At 58.2% G+C, this 20,941-nt stretch overlaps 2 protein-coding genes across 3 annotated transcripts in view; one reads left to right on the top strand and one right to left on the bottom strand.

Annotated features, from left to right (window-relative positions):
* The window catches only part of ACAP2 (ArfGAP with coiled-coil, ankyrin repeat and PH domains 2), an 85,655-nt gene that overhangs the window by 24,365 nt on the left and 40,349 nt on the right, over positions 1–20,941 (top strand). For both annotated transcript variants that reach the window (XM_053305622.1, XM_053305621.1), the window contains exons 4-10: positions 243–296; positions 9,316–9,374; positions 11,489–11,672; positions 13,331–13,375; positions 16,930–17,025; positions 17,929–18,003; positions 20,775–20,887. In XM_053305622.1, the coding sequence (XP_053161597.1) occupies positions 243–296; positions 9,316–9,374; positions 11,489–11,672; positions 13,331–13,375; positions 16,930–17,025; positions 17,929–18,003; positions 20,775–20,887 (626 nt within the window). The remainder of the gene's footprint in view (positions 1–242; positions 297–9,315; positions 9,375–11,488; positions 11,673–13,330; positions 13,376–16,929; positions 17,026–17,928; positions 18,004–20,774; positions 20,888–20,941) is intronic.
* Positions 1–20,941, bottom strand: part of LOC128349411 (D-beta-hydroxybutyrate dehydrogenase, mitochondrial-like) — a 196,840-nt gene that overhangs the window by 174,327 nt on the left and 1,572 nt on the right. The window lies entirely within an intron of this gene.

Here is a 20,941-nt window from a genome sequence, read left to right as displayed (position 1 = left end):
CATGTTTCATCCTGCGTGAGAAGCACCGGGGTCACCCACCCCGCTCCCTTGAGCCAGGCCAGAGGGGGAGAGAAGGGGGTCCCCAGTACCCACTGAGACTGGTAATCAGCAGGTCCTGGGCGTGCGTTGCAGGGTCCGCTCAGTCTGCCCCCCGATCCTTCTTGGGGTGCCTGGGCTGCTCTGCGTGTTGGCTCAAAGAGAGCCCCCCTCCCTGTTCTGTTGTGTTTCCTCTTCACTTACAGACCAGCTTGACCAAGTTCTCTGACAGCCTCCAAGAGATGATCCATTACCACACTGTAAGTTTTCAAAATGGCATGAATATGACAGGTGCTTCTCTCCACGCGGGCAGTGCTGAATATCTCAGCTTTTCACCCGCCACTTGTGCTTCTGGGGCATCATCCATGAGCCCTTGCAATGAAATGCCCCCTTTGCCGATCTCATCCTCTTGAGAGAAACTGGCTTGCAAGGTCCTGGCGGGATGTGTTGCAGCCTTCCTGACACGTGGCGCTTGGCACGGGGTGGCTGTTGCCTTGCAGGTCCACCTCTGCCTGCCTCTCTTCCATGCTGAGCCTTTTGATCCTGCCGCCTCCTTAGAGTTGCATCCAGCCTGGCTGCAGAACTGCTTTCCAGCCCACGTGGCAAATCGTCAAGTGGTGGCTGCCTTGGTTGGAGAGCCAGACTATTAGTCTCTCTAGGCTGGACAGGCGACTGTGTGTCTGTCTGTCTATGTAAACTGCTTTGGGAATGTTGCTTGAAGAGTGGTATTTGCCGTAGTAGTAGTAGTAGTAGTAGTAGTAGTAGTAGTAGTTCTGTCCTCTCCGCCTGGTAGTGTCTCGCAGCAGTGGCAGCTCTTTCCTGCTCCCGGCTGTGTCTGAGCCACCTTCTCTCGATGGAGAGGCCTGGCACCTTCGACCTGCAACTCATGTGCCCTGCAAATGGGCAACGGCCCCCTCCAGGGCTGCCTGGCGTGGGCCCCTTGCCTGCCTGCCTGCCTGCCTGCCCGGGCTGTTGCGTCTGGTTCCCTTCCGCGTTTGGGAGGCGTGGCTGTGCCGTGGTCCCAGTGTTGCTGCGGATCAGGGCTCCTCCTGGGAGAGGCCGCGGGGGGCCTTGGCCTTCTCAGCCGCCTCTCCCCGCCTGCCTTTTCCTCGACGTCAGGCTGGAGCAGTGCCCGGCTCGCTGCTCGTCCTCCCAGACCCCCGTCTGCACGCTGACTGTCATCCTCCTGTCTTGCTGACGGGCAGGGCCCCTCTGCATCCGCCTGCTCGGGCTCGTAGCTACGGTGGTGGCAGCAGCAAGGGATGGCTGTTTCCTCCTCCTCCTCCTCCTCCTCCAACTGTGGCGCCACGTCTGTGGGGTGGAGCCTCCTCCCTGGGAAGGTCCGCCTGTGTCCCTTGCTGTGTGCAAACAAGAGTGGAGAGGCTGCTCGTGGGAGCGGCTTCTGCCCCGCCTGGCCAGTGTCTGGAGTCTCTGCCTGGTTTCGACGATGGTGTCTTCGCTGCTGTTGCTTTTAGGAAGCGGGTTGCTGTGTGACTCTCTGCCAGCTGTCTGGGCGTGTCTTGCGCTCGGAAGGCGGAGTCTCTCTCTCTCTGGCCTGTCGCTAATCCCACGCGTGGCAGCTCTCGTGGCGAGGGAGGCCAGCGGCAGCTCGGCCGTCCATTGGGGGAGAACGAACTGGGGCTGAAGGGACGGCAGGCCGGGGGGAGCGAGGAGGGCCGAGGCTCTGTGTCGGCCAGCCAGCTCAATGCGGGGTTCAGGCTCCTTCCTTCTCTGACCACATTTATGAGGAGGGGAATCCAGGAGCTCAGGAGGGCTGGCCGAAGGGTCTGTGTTTGGCCGCTTAGGACAAGAAGCAGCCGCCAGCTTCCGCCTTCCAGCCGACTTTCCCCCGGAGTGCCAGCCGGCGGAGCCTGTGCCTTTGGCAGCCCCTTTGCTGGTCCCCAGGTGGTCCCTGGGGGTCCCTCACACAGCTGGAGCTGCCCTCTCTCTGGCACACACACCCCCCCCCGCACTGGGCCGCCTCCCCGCTAGCTGTCCCTGCGGACACAGCCGGGAGCCTTCTTGAGGCGGCTGCGCCTCCCGGCCTCTCTGCGCCTCTGCGCGGGCCAGGCTGTGCCGGTGCTGGACGGCCCTTCCCAGAATCCCTGCCTCTGGGCCCCTGTGGCTGGGGAGGGCTGGAGTTGTGCGGCCCCGGCCGGGTGCACCTTGCCCTGTGGGGAGGAGGGAGGCCGAGACCTCTTGGGTTTCTCCAAATAAGCCCCCGGGTGGCTGTTCATATTCCCCAAACTGTGTCGTATTACGTGCTCCAAACTTCATTATGGCAAACCGCATTCTGTGGTTGCAAGTCCCTGCACATGGAGGAGGCGGGCAGGGTCACAAGTTCAGACTTATTAACTTTTGGAAGGAAAAAGAGATTTCCAGAAATGGGGGGAATTTTTGGTTGGTTCTGACTGGCTGAGTGGAGGAGCTGATGATGGTCTAGGAACACGTATGACTGGAGAGAGCTTTTTGAGGGTTGGGTCAGAGAGTCTTGGTGGCAGCCAGCCAGAGAAGTCGAGTCTGCTGGAGAGGGTTGGGGCTGAGACCTGGAAGTCCGTCTGCTGGAGGGAGAAACCCCACGGAAATCCCCAAGGAGGAAAAAAAGAAGGGCCAGGCTGGAATCAGAGCCAGCCAGCAAGCCAGAGAGCAGAGAGGACTCTGAGGAGGGCCCAGGAGAGAGTCCGGGAGTAGATGCCTTCTTGCATTCCCCCTGACCTGCTCTGTTAGTAACCCTTTTGAATTTGTCTTTTTTTCTGCTGCAAAAGTGAATTTTCTGGTTATTAAAAAATAGATACATTAAGCTTGTTGGTTGTCTCCCCCCCCCCCCGCACCTCTAAGCCTCTCCACACTACTGAGGTTTTGTGGGGTGTTTTGGAAGGGCTGTTGCAGTGGACCCAGCCTTGCCAGAAGGCCCCTTGGCGGCGGCAGCAGCAGTTAGGAGCCATCGAGGGCTCTTCCTCCCCATCCTGGCCTGGCAGCCCGTGTGCCGGAGACGCGGGGAGCAGGGAGTGCTTGGCTGCGGTGGGGCCTGGGACCAGTCTGTGTGTGGGGTGTGTGTGGGGGGGTCTTCTGCTTGCTGGAGCCCGCTGTGGGCCCGCCAGCCTCGCGGTCATCTGGCAGTTCTCCCTCCGGATGTTTCTTCCTGGAGGTTCCGGCTCTCCAGCCCCAGCCTGCTGGGCGATCTCCTGGCGTGGCTTGCAAGCAGACCAGGGAGCGTCCCCCAGTCTGAGGAAGCCGCTGCAATTCTGGCCGTGTTGCTCCTCCCGTTCCTGGCAGAGGGGATGCCGATTCTATCCCTGTGGGACTCTCTTTGGCACGGCTCGCTTTGCATTGTGGCTTCAGTATTTGGGCCCCTTTTCTCCAGGGTGTTTACTTGGCCTGGCTTGTCGAAGGGCCATGCGTGGGTGGCACAGAGCCAGGCCGGGGGTGAGACGCGCACAGACACTCTCTCTCTCTCTCTCTCTCTCTCGCAGCTGGCCCCACAGCCTGGCTAGGAGAGAACCTGCTTTGCGGCACGGGGGGGTTTCTCTCCCCACCCCACCCCCACCGCCCCTGATCGCTCCAGGCAGCTTTGGGGCGCCGCAGCAGCCCTTCCCCTTGGTGGGTTCTGGGCTGTTTCTGGATGTTTGGGGCCTTGGTTGGGGCTTGGGCTGGCGGGCTGGCTGGCTTGCAGCCGGAGCTCCCTTCCGAAGTCTTTTTCTCGTGCCTTTCAGAGCAGGAAGTTGACCCTTCCTTGGGAGGAGGGGCGGGACTCCCCGGTGCCTTCCTGTGTGGGGCTTTGAGCCAGGAAGCAGAAGGCTCACCTGTGCTGCCCCCCCCCCATGGTGCTACCTTACGGCGCGTGTGTGTGTTGGGGGGGGCTTGTGAGGCCCCTCGTGGAGTCTGGCAGCGCTGCAGGTGCTGGGACCTCCCCCCAGCTTTGGCAAGGGCCCCCCAGGAGAGGCGCCTGACGGGCCTGTTCGTGGCTGTTCGGCAGCGAGGGGTGGCCAGGCGGGGGGTGATGCCAAGCAGCAGAGAGCGGAGAGTGCTCGGGGGGGGCGCGGTAGGCTGGGCCTCAGGAGGGCACGTGCAGCAGGGTGAAGGGATGCCCTCTGGGGCAGAACAGCCTGACTCCATCATGCAGTGCACAATGGGCCCCATACAAGGTTCAGTGATTTCTCTGGTGGTGTCTAACCAGAGAGTCTGAATAGCCTGCTTCCCGATTATAGATACCAACGTCTGACACGTAGATTAGCTGAATGCCCCACGTTCAACACCAGGATGTGCTGCAGGGCAGGTTTGCTTTCTTAAAATTATTTTTACAAGAAATTCCAACCATAATCATATTTTAACGGTTATTGTTCCCAACAGAGGTTTAACACTCAGTGATTGGATCAATAATTCCTAAACGACACAAAAGATCTCTTTCAGATTCAAATGTGATCCAAATTTAACATATGTGATGATTATTCAATAAAACAAATAATGTTTGTATTTATTTGAATGCCCTTTGGCAAGCACTTTAATAAATGCTATTAAAGGTGAAGTGTGCCGTCACGTCGGTGTCGACTCCTGGCGCCCAGAGAGCCCTGTGGTTGCCTTGGGTAGAATACAGGAGGGGTTGACCGTTGCCTCCTCCCGAGCAGTATTGGCTGATGCCTTTCAGCATCTTCCTATATCGCTGCTGCCTGATATGGGTGTTTCCCAGCAGGGATTCGAACTGGCAACCTCTGGCTTGCTAGTCAAGCCATTTCCCCACTGCACCATTGGGTGGCTGTAGAATGAATGCTGCTCCATTACATATACTTAATTTTGAAAACTTCCCTTATAAGTGCAGTCTATGCGAAATGGCTTTGCCTGGTCAGTGATGGACCCCACCTACTAGTTGAAAACAAAACTGCTAATATTAGAATGGTGTTACACAAACCTGTGGTGTGGCCACACTGGGAATATGGTGGACAGTTCAGGACCAGCGTCTCTGAAAGGATTTTGCAGGGTGGAGCTCAAAGAGGTGCGAGAGAGGCCACCAAAAGGGTCCAAGGGGCTAGAGGCCACCCCCCATGCCCCGCCCCCAGGAGGAAAGGCTAAAGCTCGGTTACTAAATGGATTTTGGGGACTGGGAGATGGAATAGGAGCTTGCTCCATCCACTCCAGACATCAGCTGGGTTCCTTTAATGTAGACCAAAATGTGGGTGGGATGAGATAGAGGCTTGTGATATTAGGCTGGTGTGGAGAAAGGGGAGAGGGCTCTTCTCTCCCCTCCCCTCCCCTCCCTCCCCCTTGGAATAGGAGGCCTCCAGGTCACTCAGTAAACTGGGGCAGCAGATTTGGGACAGACAAAAAAGCCTGCCGTCACACTGTGCATACTTAATAGCAGAGATGGGTGGGACATTTTCTGTGGGAAATTTGCCAGAATAGAAACGTTTCTGGAAAACCTCCCCATACGTCAGAGGAAAGGGGAGGGTGGTGAAAGCCGGCCCTTTCCCCACCCAGGCGACAGCTACACATGCGCAGAGGGCCCCCCATGCTTGCCAAAAATCCACTGATGGCCATGAATGAGTGGGAGAGGGCAGCCTGCGGCACATCCAGCCACTTCAAAGTGGCAATTGCTGCCTTCCAGGTGATTAGACCTAGGAGGGGGATGAGAGGGGACAGAGGGTGCATGGAGTCCAGTTTGAAAAGCCAAAACCACCTTTCCACATAAAGCTCTGAATTTGACTCAGTAAAACAAAGTACATGAAGAGTGTGTGTGTGTGTGTGTGTGTGTGTGTGTGTTTCCCCCCACCCCCCACATACAACCCAAGTTTTTGTGTTGGGAAATTTTTGAGATGACATGTGGGAATTAATATGGTGGAGTGTGTTTTCTGTATAAAATCAAATGTCACAAAAGTTCATTAGTTATTTAGACATCAGGAAAAATTGTATGGTACCTTTAAAAAAATAATAATAATAATCCAAACTGATGTAAGCGGCGGAGGGGGGAATTTCCATAGGAAGCTTTTCCAGAACACCCCCCTCCATCTCTGCTTAATAGATGTAATTGACTGTCTCAAGGTGTGTGGATGGCTTCCATTGCTTGAGAAGAGGATTAAACAGGTGTGTGTGTATGCGGGGGGGGGGTGTCCTCTGGCCAGCTGTTAGCCAGAAGAGCAAGGGGGCATCTCCGCCTCCCCTTCAGACCAGTTGCTGAGGGGTCAGTGCCTGCTTCATAAGAACAGCCCTGCTGGATCAGGCCCAAGGAAGCCCATCTAGTCCAGCATTCTGTTTCACACAGTGGCCCACCAGATGCCGCTAGAAGCCTATTGGCAGGAGTTGAAAGGAGCATGCCCTCTCTCCCGGGCGCTTTCCAGACTAGACCCTACAATGGGGTCAGGACAGATCACAGAAGTGTGCTTCCACACTTCCTGCGTCGTGACACCACAGTCCCTACGGGGACAGCAGGGTGCCGTTCACATTTCCAATGCCTTGTTGCAAATTTAATCGCTGCGATATAGAGCAAGGACGACATACATCCAGCGTGAAAAAGTTGCTGTTTTTTTCGGGTTCTAGGTTCCAACGAGAGTGCTCCCTCTGCTGTTTACGTTCCAAATGTGACTTGCCCGAATGGAGGCATTTTGCTGCTGTTCCAACAGCTAGTCTGGAAAGTGCCCTGCTGTTACTCCTCTGCAGCTGGTACTCAGAGGCATCCTGCCTCTGGTGGCACATAGCCCTCCAACTAGTAGCCGTTGATAGACCTCTCCTCCATGAAGTTATCCAAACCCCTTTTAAAGCCATCCAGATTGTTGGCTGTCACCACATCTTGTGGCAGAGAATTCCACAAGTGGATCACGTGTTGTGTGAAAAAGTACTTCCTTTTGTTGGTCCTAAACGTTTTGGCAGTCAGTTTCATGGGATGCAAAGAGAGGGTTTGAGGAGCGTATAGCTAGAAGTGTCATGGGGAATAACAAAAACTTATTTAAATATATCAGAAGTAGAAAACCTGCCAGGGAGGTGGTTGTACCCTTAGATGATGAGGGTGTGAAAGGGATTATTAAGGAGGAGAAGGAGATTGTAGAGAAGCTGAATGAGTTGTTTGCATCTGGCTTCATGGTGGAGGATACTGACCAAATACCCTCTCCAGAATTGAGCTTTTCTGGTTTAGCAGCTGAGGAACTGGGCCAATTTGAGGTGACAAGGGAAGATGTTCTAAACTGTCTTGAAAAACTAAAAATTAACAAATTGCCAGAGCCAGATGGCATCCACCCAAGAGTTTTGAAGGAACTCAAATGTGAAATTGCCGACCCCCTAGCAAAAATATATAACTTGTCCCTACAATCAGGCTCCTTACCAGAGGATTGGAAAGTAGCCAATGTGACTCCCAGTTTTCAAAAGCGGATCCACAGGGGATCAGAGAAATTACGGGCCAATCAGCTTCACTTCGGTGCCAGGTAAATTGATGGAAAGTATATTTAATGACAAAATTGTTAAGCATATAGAAGAACATGCCTTGTTGAAGGAGAACCAGCATGGCTTCTGCAAGGGCAAGCCTCGCCTCACTAACCTTTTGGAGTTCTTTGAGAGTGTCAACAGGCATGTGGATAAAGTTGATCCAGTTGACATAATATACTTGGACTCCCAAAAAGCTTTTGAGAAAGTTCCCCACCGAAGGCTCTTGAGTAAACGTAGCAGTCATGGAACAAGGGGACAGGTTCATGTGTGGATTGGTAACTGGTTGAAGGACAGGAAACAGAGAGTAGGAATAAATGGACAGTTTTCACAATGGAGATAGGTAGGAAGTGGGGTCCCCCAGGGATGGGTACTGGGACCAGTGCTCTTTAACTTGTTCATAAACAATCTAGAATTTGGGGTGACCAGTGAAGTGGCCAAATCTGCAGATGACACTAAACTATTTAGGGTAGTAAAATCCACAATGGATTGTGAGGAACTCCAAAAAGATCTCTCCAAACTGGGGGAGTGGGCGACAAAATGGCAAATGTGGTTCAATGTAAGCAAGTGTCACGTGATGCACATTGGGGCAAAAACACCAACTTCACATATATGCTGATGTGATCTGAGCTGTCGGTGACTGACCAGGAGAGGAGTCTTGGGGGCTGCCACGTCTTTGCCTCGCTGGATATGTGGAGTGCAGAGCCTAGCCCTGTGGATCTTGCTGCATGAACTGCAGAACCCTGAAGCTTGGGAGCACGACTTGGCCCAAGTATGCAGAGCAGAGCTGAGAGCCCTCAGTCGGGCTGTGGGGCTCACTGGTGACCCTGAGCTAGTCAGGATCATTGAACGGGGCAGCTGGGAGGGACCTGCGAGGGCTTCTAGTCCCACCCCTGCCTGCTTAGTGCAGGAAGAACATTGCCTAGCTCACCTCTCCGGGCTGCTAGGAAAGTGTCTTGGGATCATGCGATGGGCTCCTCCATTCCCCACCGTGAGCTCCTTGGCGCAAGAGCAGAATGCAGTGGAGGGCACAGGAGGAGCCGGGCTGTGGGCAGACCATGGGTGGCGGGCCCGGCTGGTCTAGCGTCCTGCTTCCCACGGGGGCTCATCAGCTGCATCTGGCCTCCTGCCAGCCGGATATGTGGAAGCACTAGCCCGCCCCTGCTGTCCTGCTGCTGGGAGGCTTCTTAGGAGTGCAGGAGCAGGCAGCCTTTGCACTGACTGGCCGGGGGGGGGGGACCCTCAGGGCGGGCCCTGCCTGGGATTGGGCCTGGGGCCTCCTGCATGTCGGAGCAGGCCCTGCCCCTGCGCCACAGGCCTCCCTCCCATGGATGGACGGATGGATGGATGTGCCCAGCTCTGGCTTAAAGCCGTCCAAGCTTGGGCCAGGGAGCTCTGAGTCCGGTGAAGTGCTTGGATCCGTGACTGGTCAGGTGTTTGGGCTGCAGGTCTAGCGCATGAGCCCCCCTCTCCACGCCCGCCTTCGGGAGCTCAGAAACCTCTCCCGTGCTCTCCCCGCCTCTCTCTTTCAAAACAGAACCCCCTCCAAATGCTTGCATGCTTACCAACCGATAGTGCTGTGAAGGTGCAGCGGTTCCCCGGGCTCCGTGCAAGTGGGTTTGTGGCAGTTCTGCTTTTCTCTGGCTCCGTCAGTGCTGGACTTCTGTGTTTAAAGAGGCCGGGAGTTTCCAAGGGCACCTTTTTAAGCGGCCGTGTGGGCGTGGCCAGTTGCAGAGGGTGGCTCCTCGCGTCAGGGTGAAACGCCCGGGGCCCTGCACACCTCGCAAGGCTGTCCTGTTCTGTGGCACAGCGTGTTGTCTTTCTGAGCACAGCTTCCCAGATGTTTCTTTGAACCACACTTTTTCCTCATTTCAGATCCTGTTTGACCAAACCCAAAGATCAATTAAAGCACAGCTTCAGATGTTTGTTAAAGAGTAAGTTAACTTTAACTCTCCCTTTGTGCTTCATCAGTATGGCCTGGCCTAAGGTCGACTATGGGATCCAGGCAGGGTCTGAATGGGTGCTCCTGGCAAAGCCTGGGGACCGAGAGGGGCACTGCGCCCGCAGAATTGGCACCCCCTGTCAGGCTGTGCCGTGCCAGGCTCTCGTCAAGAGGAGCTTCCCTTCTAAGGCCACAGGGAGGTGGGGCGGTGGGGGGCAGGGGGTTGGCAAGAATGCCAAGACATCCGCCTCTGCCCGATTAAGAGGCGTGTGGACAAGATGGAGAGGAGGCCGGGGAGGCTGGATTCTGTGCCGGTGGATCGGTCCCGATGAGAGGGAGAGAGAAGACACACAAAGGCTGCTCAGCTATCTGGAGTGGTGTCCGAGAGGGAGAATCGGGTGGTCAAGGAGCCATGAGACTCCTTGTGCTGGGGCTGCTTCCGCACTGCCCCTTTCCTGGGGAGGTGCTGGCCGCCTTGCTGCTGCTGCTGCCTCTGGGGGCCATCGTGTCGGGTGGGATGGGCCTGGCCTTGCTAGGGCCGCTGCCCTCTCTGGCAAGCAAACCCAACCCAAAGCCCAGTTGCTGCCGCCGCCACTGCCTGTCCAGTGTGAAGAGGCCACACGCACGCGGGTGGGAGGGCGGGCAGCCCGTCAGCAGGACGCTTCCTGTCTGCAGGTCCCGCCCCTGCTCTGGCTTCCTGTTGGGCTGGGCTGGGGGCTCGTGAGGAGACAGCCAGTCTTGCTCCCGCTGGGTGGGAGGGGAGGCTTGCCTCATTGTCCCCCCTCTCCTGTGTTGGTAGCAAACGTGTGACGTTTCACTAGGAAAAATAAGTCGCCCATTAACTGGCCCTCTCACACACACCCCCACCCCCATGGGGACAGCAGTGGGGCAGTTGGGAAGGCTGCTGCAGAGGCCATGCTTCACTCAGCCCCCAGCCCCAGGGAACAAGCACGGCCTGCAAGCTGGGAGCCCCAGTGAACGTGGCCAAGGGCCTTTGCCGGGTGGGGCAGATTTGGGAGGAGGAGGAGGCTGGACCTGGCTTGGCCGCCCCCCCTGCTCCCTGGCCAAAGAGGCGCCTTCTTTTCACGGGGCGATTCTCGTTATTGAGCAGGGGGGGGGAGTAGCTGCCCCTCTCCAGCCCCAGCACAGCAGCATCCTCCTCCTCCTCCAGGGGCTGTTGCTGGGGTCTGTCTTGTGTTTCTTTTAGATGGTGAGCCCTTTGGGGACAGGGAGCCCTTGTATTTACTTCATTCATTCATTCTTTATGTAATCCGCTTCGGAAACTTTGGTTGAAAAGCGGCATGTTAATAGTGGTGGTGGTTGTCTGTGTGGATCCCACGGCCCCTCCTTTAGGAAAGGCCTCTCGTGTGGCAGCAACCTGCACGGGGCATCCCTGTGTGGGTGCGAATGTGGGCCAGACCCTCCTTGCTGGAAGCTGTACAGCCCTGCCTGGGCCTGGCCCTTCAGAGCCAGGAGTCTGGGCTGCATCCTCTGTGGGCTTTTTGCTGACTTGGAGGTCCGGGTTGGGCAGCCTCCTCCTGCCTGGTGCTGAGCCTTGTTCAGGCATTTTGAGGAAGGGGCCGCTGTGGGTGCTCTTCAAGAAGACCCGCCCAGCACTGGCGCCCCAGGAAGAAGCATCGGCCTCCCTCCCGTTGCTCTGGAGAGGCCAATGCTGTCTGTCTGGAGAGTGTGGCGATGGGAGGCCTCTCGCTGCGCTGGGGCCGCTGCTGCTCTCCGGACGTGGGCGCAAGTGCAGGCCCCCCCCTCCGCCCCCCGTGTCTGATCCGGTTGCTCCAGACTCTTTCCATTGGGTGACACTGGAGGGTGAGGTGGCTGCCGGGGGGAGTCAGCTGGGCAGCCCAGAGCCCTCCCTCCCGCCCCGCTGGGGCTGGTGACCTGGCCAGTGGAGGCCCTGCCTGGAGCTCCGGTTCCCATCCTGCTCTCCTTTTTAACTTGCACCAGGGAAAAGTAACCCCTGCCCCCATGAAGCCACGTTGTGGCGGGGAGGGGGGGGGAGGCGCCCTCCTTGGGAGCCCTTGCGGGGGGGGGGCTGAAGCGAGTGCTGCCGAGGGGGGGGGGGTGTGACTGGCTTCCTTTGTGCTCCAGAGACATGAGGAGATTCAAAGATGCCAAGAAGCAGTTTGAGAAGGTCAGTGAAGAGAAGGAGGCGGCCCTGGCCAAGCATGCCCAAGTGCCCAGGAACAAGCAGCACGAGGTGGAGGAGGCCACCAATATCCTGACCGCCACCCGGAAGTGCTTCCGGCACATCGCGCTCGACTACGTCCTCCAGGTGAGCCGAGCCTGCGGGGAAGTCTGTGGCGCCTCCCTGGCTTCCGGCCGCATGCAGGGTGGCTCGTGAGGTCCCCTGGCAAGCAGGGAGCACCTTGTGTGTCCTTGGGACGGGGAAGGGAGAGAAGTGGCCCTGAGGGAGCTGCACAGCCAGAGGAGACAGCAGCTGCCAATGCCGCCCCCCCCCCGCCCCCCATGGAGGGATTGCAAAAAATCCTGAGTTGGAAGAACTTTCCATGCCGCTATTTCCCCCATTTGCATAATATTTTCATACTCCCCCCCCCCTAGAATTTTGCTGTGCTTTCCTGATACTCTGTATTGAGTGTGACCGGATTTGGCCCATTTGCAGTGCTGTGGGCTGGGAAATCATGGTGGTCAACATTTTTCTGCAAAATAATTTGTATTCCTCACCATGGAGAAAGAGTTCTTGCTTCCCAGTAGAGGATTTAGAGGAAGGGGGCAGCTCTGGTAAGAGAGCCAAGCAAAGCAAGGGACCACAGAGCAACAGTGGGGTGGACCTGGGCGGGGGGCGGGTCCAAGGAAGGTAGAAACCCAGAGGGGGACCCTGCCGGCACCCATCTGCCCAGCTCCCTGATGATGCCCGTGTTCCCCATGCAGCTTTGCCAGGCCTCGGCGCTCTTTCCTCCATCTCCCTGGAATGGGAAAGGCGAGCCGTTGTCCTGAGGCTGCACCCAGGACCCAGATCTGCTCCTCCAAGAGCTGAGTTCTTGGTGAGCTCCTGCTGGCAAGCTGGTGCCGCTGTCCAGAGAACCAGGGGCCTCGTGGCTGAGCCCTCCTCCTGGGTCTTTCTGGAGAGGTGCACTGCTGCCTCCTTGGGCATTGTGGTGATGGGTTAGGGGACTCTTGACCCATGGCCAACAGATCAGCTGTGAAGTAGTGGCCTACAGAACTCCTGGAAAGGGCCAGTCTAAATTGAGGGGCGGCTGTCAGTTTGTTGAAAGAAGAACTCTCCTGTCCCCACCCAGAATTTGAGTGACATAAGACTTTGACTTGGGTTGTCCTTACTCCTGTGGGCCAAGTTTGATTTCTGCCTTTGGTGTCGAGAAAGAGACGTTTGTTCTTTATAAAGAAGTCTTGTAACCAGAAAAGCTGCCCGAGGCCTTGAACACAGTTGTCTCTTCTCCCAGTGGAAGGTCTGGAAAGTTAGCTCACCTTCCAGCAGATGCTCCTTGACGTGGCGGATGAGACTCACAGAGGAAGCTGGGCAGGCAGGTGCTTTTGAGGTCCTAGTAGACCAGCAGGCGCTTCGGTGGGGAAGCCTGCTACCTTTGCCTCGGCCCCTCCTAGAGTCCTTAGCAACGCAAGGTGGGAGGAATTCTTGGAGGAGGACCACCTTCTGGCTCTTAGACGAGTCGCACCCGCTGCTTTTGGAAGTTGAGCAGCCCCCAGCTTCTACCTGGCCACTCTTGTCATGTCGATCGTGTGGGTGGGTGGGTGGGAGGGTGGGGGTCTCGCACCCTGGCAGCTGGTCTTCAGGCGCCATGAAGCCTTGGCGGAAGCTGGTTTTAGGTCAATAGTTGTAGCTCAGCTGTCTGTTTCCAGCCCGTTGCTGGCCGTGAACCACTCCAGTGGAACCTTCTAGCTCCACTTTCCACTCTGTTGGCATAATGAGGCAAGTTGTTTCCCCCCCCACCCTAGATTAATGTTCTTCAATCAAAGAGAAGGTCAGAGATCCTAAAATCGGTAAGTGTCTAAATTAAAACATATTTGAAAAGAGAAGCTACCGACTTGAGCTTCATTAGCAAATTGTGCTTAGCCAAGTGCCGCAGACCAGCAGCCCATCCTCCTTAGGCTTGTGCTCCTGCTGCTCCTCGGCTTGCTACACTAGTCCATCACCGATGGCCGTTGGATGGAGCTGTCCCAGCCACGCGTCAGTTGGGTCTTGTGCTCCTTGGTCTCTGTGCTGGACATGCCTTCTGCGTAGTCTTGCTTGGCTTGGCCATTTGGCTTGGCTTTAGAAGGCCCTGTTCTTCTTCTCTTAATGCCTGGTACTCATCACTGGAGTGGCTGGGGGTGACTTCTCTTCTGGGGAGTGCATGCCTGGAGGTCTCAGAGGTGGGGCTATTCCTTGGGGCTGCCGCTGCCTCTGGTGCAGAGGCCTCAGGGGAAGGGATCCGGCACTGGTGTCCACCTTTGTGGGCCCCGGCATTCGGTGGTGTGCATGAGCTAGTCTTCAAGGGGCCTTCAGCTGCCTGTTGATGAACAAGGGAGCAGACTGTAGGCAGAACCCAAGGAGCGCCCATTGGGCTGGCAGTGGCCACTGCTCCTCCTTCCGCCCTGCCCTCTCGGGAGGGGGAGTGGAGCCCAGAGTGGCCCCTTGGACCCAAGGCCAGGAAGGCGCTTCCCAGGCCCCAGAGGCAGCCCCATGGAGCTGGCCTTGGCCCTCTTGCCATCCTTGCAGCTGTGCCTCCTCGGTCTGCCCCGGGAGGAGCTGGAGTCTGGCAGAGGCACCAGTGGCCCCTCAAGAGAGGGCTTGGGGGGCGTGTGGCAGCTGGTGTGGCTTTTCTCGACTGGAGGCCCCCCGCTGAGCAGTTGGGCACAGATTTAGATCCTTTTGAAACCCTTCCCACAAGCACCTTCCTTAGGAGGCTAGGCTGCGGCAACTAAGGGGACGGGGTGTATAAATCTATGCATGGAGTGGAGAGGGTGGACAGAGAGACCTTTTTCTCCCTCTCTCACCACACTAGAACCAGGGGTCACTCCATGAAACCGAAGGTCGGGAAACTTAGGACTGATAAGAGGAAGGACTTCTTCACACAGCGCATGATTAATCTGTGGAATTCTCTGCCATGAGATGCGGTGATGGCCACTAGCCTGGTTGACTTTAAAATGGGCTCAGTCAAATCCATGGAGGACAGGTCTATCCATGGCTACTCGTCTGGTAGCTCTAGGCCACTTCCAGCCTCAGAGGCAAGAGGATGCCTCTCCATCCCAGTTGCAGGGGAGCCACAGCAAGAGAGAAGGCATGCCCTCAGCCCTTGCCTGTGGGCTCCCCAGAGGGGGCATCTGGTAGTGGGCCACTGTGCGAAATTGGGTGCTGGACTAGATGGGCTTCCTTGGGCCTGATCCAGCAGGGCTGTTCTGATGTTCTCATCATAATGCCCATCCTTTGGTCTGGAATTTCTTAACTCCTCTACAGTTAAAGGAAAAGGGATAAAACTAGGTTAGATCTGTTAATTTCTTTGTTTGTATTGTAACCTTGAGAACCAGTGTGGTATAGTGGAGGGAGTGTTAGGTTTTAACTGGGGAGAGCTGGGGTTGCTCATTATGAAAACCAGTAGGTGCATTTGGGTGAGTCACAAGAGCCTTGCTGGATGAGGCCCAAGAATGCCCATCTAGTCCAGCATCCTGTTTTGCACAGTGGCCCACCAGATGCCTCTGGGGAGCCCACCAGCAAAAGGTGAAGGGATGCCCTCTCTCCTGCTGTTGCTGCCCTGCTGCAGCTGGTATTGAGAGGCATCCTCTTGCCTCTGAGGCTGGAGGTGGCCCACAGCCACCGGACTAGTAGCCATGGATAGACCTGTCCACCATGAATCTGTCTAAGCCCCTTTTAAAGCCATCCAAGCTGGCGGCTGCCAGGCTTCTCAAGGGAGGTGTGGGTGGGCCTGAGCACCTTGCTAGGCAGTCATGTGGAGATGAGGAGGAGGGAGAGGCACAGTCTGGCCAGGAGGATGTTGTGGGGCCCTCTGGACGTGAGGCTCCAGAGGGCCCAAGGAAGCTACCGTGCAGAGTTTGGGGTTGGTGGTTTGGGGGATGTTTGGGGTTGGTTTCAGGGCAGATTCTCTTAGCTTGGGGTTTAGTTCCTCCCAACTTTGGCAAGATTTGCTTCCAAGGGTCACAATTCTTTGCTGCTTATAGGGGTTCCTGAGCTGAAGCTTGCTAGTAGAAGGTTGTGTTTTTTTTTAAAGATTGGAACCTTCTGTTCTGGGCATCCTAGCTTGTTGGAGTCTCTCTCTCCTGTGAGATGCACTGCTGCCCCTCCTGCAGTCCCTCCTACAGAATTTGCCTCCAGGCCTCGCCATGCCCCTCTGGCTCTCGCGGTCCCCCCCACTCCCTGCTATGCCCGTTAGATCTGTTTTTGTTTGCTGCCTCCAAGTACTCCAGCTCACCCATCTGGGCTCGGAGGCTCATGGCCTTGGCACGAAAACGCCTCTGTGCCTGGGGAGCCCTTTCCAGCTGCTGGCAAGTGCTGACCCCCTTGTGGCCCTGTGACGACCTCCTCCTCCGTGTGCTTGTTTCCTAGTTCTGCTCTGTCCCCTCCTGGATAATCTGGGGCATTGACACTTTCGCCCCTAAGGTGTCTTTCCTCTGTCGGATGCTGCCCAATTCCTGTCCTCAACACTCTCACCCTACCTTGCCTCGCAGGGCTTTGTGTGGTCAAGAGGAGGCCCCTGTGTGTGCTTCCTGGAGTCCTCGGAGGAAGCTGGCATGGAAATAAATGCCAGCCAGGAAACTTGGCTAATGGCAGGATGTGGCCATGCATCTCGCCCCCCCCCCCCCCACTGGTGTTTTCTGTGTTTCAGAAAGTCAAAGAAAAGGTCTGTGTGTAGGGTGGGGGTGGGGAGCGGGGAGGTGTGTCTGGAAAATGCAGACGTTTAGGGCTCCAGGTCATGCCAGCCCAAACCTCAGAGACTCGCTGCTGATCTCTTGCAAGGTGCTCTGCTTTCCAGCAGCCTTGGGGTCCCTCCCTGCAGGGCTGACCTCTTGTGCCTTCCTAGCTGGGAGCATTAATGGATGGAAATGAAGGGCGGGCGGGCGGTGCTTGCTAGCGCTTTTGCTGAAGCCGCTTTAACCCGAAGGAAGCGGAAGTGGACTGTCCGCCCGGAGAGGCCGTGTTGGCCTCCCCTTGTGCGGAGTTCTGAGCCGTTTCCAGAAGAGCCTCTCTGGGGGGTGGGGTGGGGGGGTCTCCGCCGCTTCCCTTTGTGTCCTCTTTGCATCTGTCTGGGATCTCTGTCTGCAGGGGTCTGCCTTCTCAGTGGATTGGGAGGGGGAATAAGGCTGCAGTTCCAGCCGGAAGCGGGCAGTGAGAGAACGTGGTCCCGAATCTCTGCTGTGTCTAGTCTGGGCTGTGCACCATGTCGAGTGGCCGTCCGCCAGTGGCAGTGGGGTCTCTTTCTGCGCATGCATGAGTGTGTGGCTGGCTTTAGGATGTGTCAGCGGGTGGGGAATGAGGATCGTGCGAGGGATGTCAAAAGCAGACTAGAAACTGGAATCGGCCCCTTGCTTTCTCCCCTCAGATGCTGTCCTTCATGTATGCCCACCTGGCCTTCTTCCATCAAGGATACGACCTTTTTAGTGAACTGGGACCCTACATGAAGGACCTTGGAGCTCAGGTGACACAGACCAGAGGCTGCTGAGGAGAGGCTCTTGCAGCGGGCGGGGCGGGGCGGGGGGGCGGGGGGGGCGGTTGAAGCACCAACAGCTCGTGGCAAATGGCTTCGCTTGACCAGGGCTTCCTGGTGGCTCCAAGCTGATCCGAGTGGCTCCATATATCGGAGAACGTGGCCATGTGGCAAAAGCCCCGGCTCGCTAGGAGACTCCGTGGTTAAGACCTTGGTTGGGGGCATGCCAATTCCATCCCGTGGCCATATCTCCCGGGGCCTCGTTCCGGCGGCACCTTTTCGGGAGACGCTTTCTTTTCTCCTCAGTCCTTTGTTTCCTGACAGCCCCGTGGGGCGGGCGCTCCTCATTCACCCCGTGAAAGGGACCCCCCCCCGGTCTGCCCAGAGAGAGAGAGAGCGAGAGAGCGGGACCCAGAAGAAGAGGCCCCACAGGAGAGTGGGGACCTGCAGAGGGCCTGGCCACAGCCGCCTCCTGGCTCTGCTGCTTCCTGCCTGGGAAGATGTCTAGCGCCTTCTGCCCCTTTCTGGCTTGGTGCAGGAATCAGCAGTCCGGGCAAGGGCCTGCCGCAGCCCTCTCGGCATTGCAGGCGGGAGCCGCTGGGAGCCCTGCTCAGCCCTGCTTCGGGCTTCTCAGAGAGGAGTCACCCCTTTCTCCAGCCACACGTCCTGGCGCCCTGCTCTTCTTGGCAGCCGGCTCCTCGGCGCAGGGCCAGAAAGCAGAGGGGCCTTTTGCCCAGCCTCGTCTGGAAGGCACCTGGGGACTGTGGCAGAGAGAGGCAAGTGGGCCGGTGTCGGCCCAGGCCCAGCCCAGCCCAGCCCAGCCCAGCCCCCCGTGCGGCCTGCCAGTCTCCAGGCAGGGGCAGGCTGTTCATGGCTTCCTCTTCCTCTCCACAGCTGGAGCGGCTGGCTGTCGAGGCTGCGCGGGAGAAGAGGGCGATGGAGCACAAGCACTCCACCATCCAGCAGAAGGTACTTCCAGGCTGCCTGCCATGCAGGGCCCCTCCCGGCACCCTCCGCTGGCAGAGCGTCCTGCTTCCTCTTAGCGGTGCTCCTGGGGGCCTCTCTGGGGCGGGGGGGCGGGCTCTGTCCATCCCTGAGACCGGCACCCCCATCACGAGCCGCTGGACTGCCAGGGTGGCTTTCCTTGTGGCGGCTGCTTTTGGCAAGGATTGGGAGGTGGGGGGGGGTGCCCACGATGCTGCCGTCCCGGGTTCCTCACCGGATTGCAGCCTCGGCTCAGTGGTGGGGGGATGTCCCCGTGGCCGTCTGCCCCAAGGGGACCACCTCCTCTCCAGCCGCAAGCCCAAATCTCTGCTGGTTGCTGGAGGCAAGGCCTCTCTTTCGGGGAGGGGTTCCTGAAGCGGCCTCTGAACACAAAGCCGTCTGGTCAAGCTGGTAGAAGATGTTGCAAGCCCCCAACGGAGCTGCTTTGGTCGCTCTAGACCTGGCAAGCGGAGGGCGGAAGAGGCCGCTTCCATTTCTGGAGGCTTGGCAGCCCAGCCAGCCCTCTGGCCTTGCCTAGCACCCCGAGCCCCCCCCCCCCCCCCCGCTGCAGGAGGAGTTGTCGCCAGCCCATTCCCCCGTGGCGCAAGTCCCAGCAGCACTCCGGCCCCGGATGGAGAAGCCGTGGGTGGAACTTCCCAGGCGCTGAGCTGGGAAGGCTGCTTGGCCAGACGGGCTGATGCCCGGCTGAGCCGCCTCCTCTGGAGGGGCCCTGCTGCGCCGAGGAGCAGCTGCTCTTGACCCGGAAGGTTCCTGGCTGCAGTGGGTCCTGCAAGGGAGGCTCTCCCTGGCAGCAGCTAGGATGGCGGGGGTGGGGAGTGGCTCGGTCTTGGGGGCTGTTCGTGGGTGGGCACCCCTGGCCCAAGCCTTGCTCTCCCTCCCCCCCCCCGCCAGAAAGGGGTGGCGAGGGCCAGGGTGGCGGGCAACGCTGCTTTCCTCCTCGGTGGTGCGTCAACTGGGAGAGAGAGGACTGGCCAGCAGGAGGGGCAAGGAAGCCCCCAAGGGCTGGCTAGCTGGCTGCTTCTCCTTCCTCGGCAGGGACTGAAGCGCAGCAGCCCTTTTCTCCGGGCGGCCCTTGAAATGCACTTCCGGTGCCTCCGCATTTTAAACTCTGCCCTCCATGCAAAAGGCGCCCAGTCAACTCCCAGGAGCCACGGAGGTTCTCTCCTGCTCCCAGCATATGTCCTTAGGAAAATAGGAAGCTGCCGGATGCCGGGTCGGCCTGTTGGTCCATCCCGCTCAGGACTGTCTCCCCTGCCTGGCAGTGGCTCTCCAAGGTTTCAGGAAGGGGTCTTTCCCAGCCCTGCTTGGAGATGCTGCCAGGAGAACGATCCTGAGACCAGGGAATATCTGAGGTCGCTCATGTATGCTGGTCAGCAGTGGAAATGAAGCCCCTCTCCCTCCCTCCCTCCCTCCCTCCCTCTCTCTGCACATTGCTCATGTGTAAGAGGAGTTCCCCCTCCAAGTGCAAACCCAGGTGGACCCTGCTTAGCAGAGGGGATCCCCCATGCTTGCTGCCACAAGACCAGCTCTCCCTCTTGGTGCCCGTTGCCCTCTTGAGCTGCCTCGGCTATGGGGCCTCCCCCTTGCTGACTGCCTCGGATCCCTGCTCTCCTGGGTTCTGGGACCATCATCACACACCTTTCCAGCCGCCTTTGGGCTGGATCTCAGTTATGTCTTTGTTTCTCAAATTTGTATGCTGCCCCAAACGTCCATCTCCAGGCGGCTTACAACAACATAAAAACAAACCAGATCCCAGGGCAGTGACCTTCCAGGAAAAGGCTTGGGTGAAAAGGTCAGCCTTTTTGTCACGTGGTATATTTATACGCCGCTTTTCCAACAAAGTGTCTCCAAGTGGTTCACACAGATGAGATGGTTCCCTGTCCCCAAAGGGATTCCAGCATCGTGGTGCCCACAGTGGCCCCCCAGATGCCTCTGGAGACGAAGGCCGGCCCTCTCTCCGCTGCTGCTGCTGCTGCTCCCCCCTGCAAGTGGGGCTCAGAAGCCTCTCGCCTCTGAGCCTGGAGGTGGCCCGTAGCCTCCACGACCAGATGGGCCTGCCGTCTCAGGAGCAGCCAGGTCGGCACCAGCAGCCATCCCTGGAGGGATGCTGTGCTGCTGAGGCTGAACCGGGACCGTGCGCAGGGCCCCCCTCACGGGCTTCCTCCATTTCTGCTTCCATGCCAAGCTCCTCTCCGGCTTATTAGGGGGCCGCGGGGGGGGGGCACTTCTGCCGCGGCCTCACAGCTCTGTGATGCGTCTTTAGGGCGTCTTCCTCGCTTTCCGATGGCCGAGGAATGCACACCGGACCTTCTGGACTGTTCGGGTGGTGGCCGGCCGGCTGGCGTGTCGAGGCCCCTCCTTGTCTGGCTGGGTTCTGGGCAGCCAGGCGCTCTCCCTGCACCCCTTTCCTTGGCTCCTGGGGGGCCGCTGGCTTGGCCCGCTTCCATCTTCTGCAGAGCGATGCCTGGGGGGCGTGGAGGAGCCCTGCTGGGCAGCCTGCTCAGGGCGGGTGACCAGGTCCAAGGGGTGCAGCCGCCTCCACGGGGGAGGGCTTGGAGCGGAGACTCCCCCCTGGTGGAAAGTGAGCGAGCTGCTTGCGGGGGGCGGCCTGTGCCGCTGCCTGAGGCCCTCCTGGCCCTCCAGGTCTTGCTGGGAGTCGGGCTCTGCCCTCGGCGTCCGGGGCGCCGGCACAGCCGCGAGAAGCCCTGACGGAGGCCTCCCTCTCCCCCCACTAGGACTTCTCGAGTGACGACACGAAGCTCGAGTACAATGTGGATGCAGCCAGCGGCGTCGTCATGGAGGGCTACCTCTTCAAGCGAGCCAGCAACGCCTTCAAGACCTGGAACAGGTGACCCCTCTTCCGGCCGGGGCTCTTGCCTTGCTCCCCTTGGCCGGCCTGGCC

The sequence above is a fragment of the Hemicordylus capensis genome, chromosome 3 (genome assembly GCF_027244095.1).
Source record: "Hemicordylus capensis ecotype Gifberg chromosome 3, rHemCap1.1.pri, whole genome shotgun sequence".
Classification (NCBI taxonomy): domain Eukaryota; kingdom Metazoa; phylum Chordata; class Lepidosauria; order Squamata; family Cordylidae; genus Hemicordylus; species Hemicordylus capensis.
This window is presented reverse-complemented; position numbering and strand designations above follow the sequence as displayed.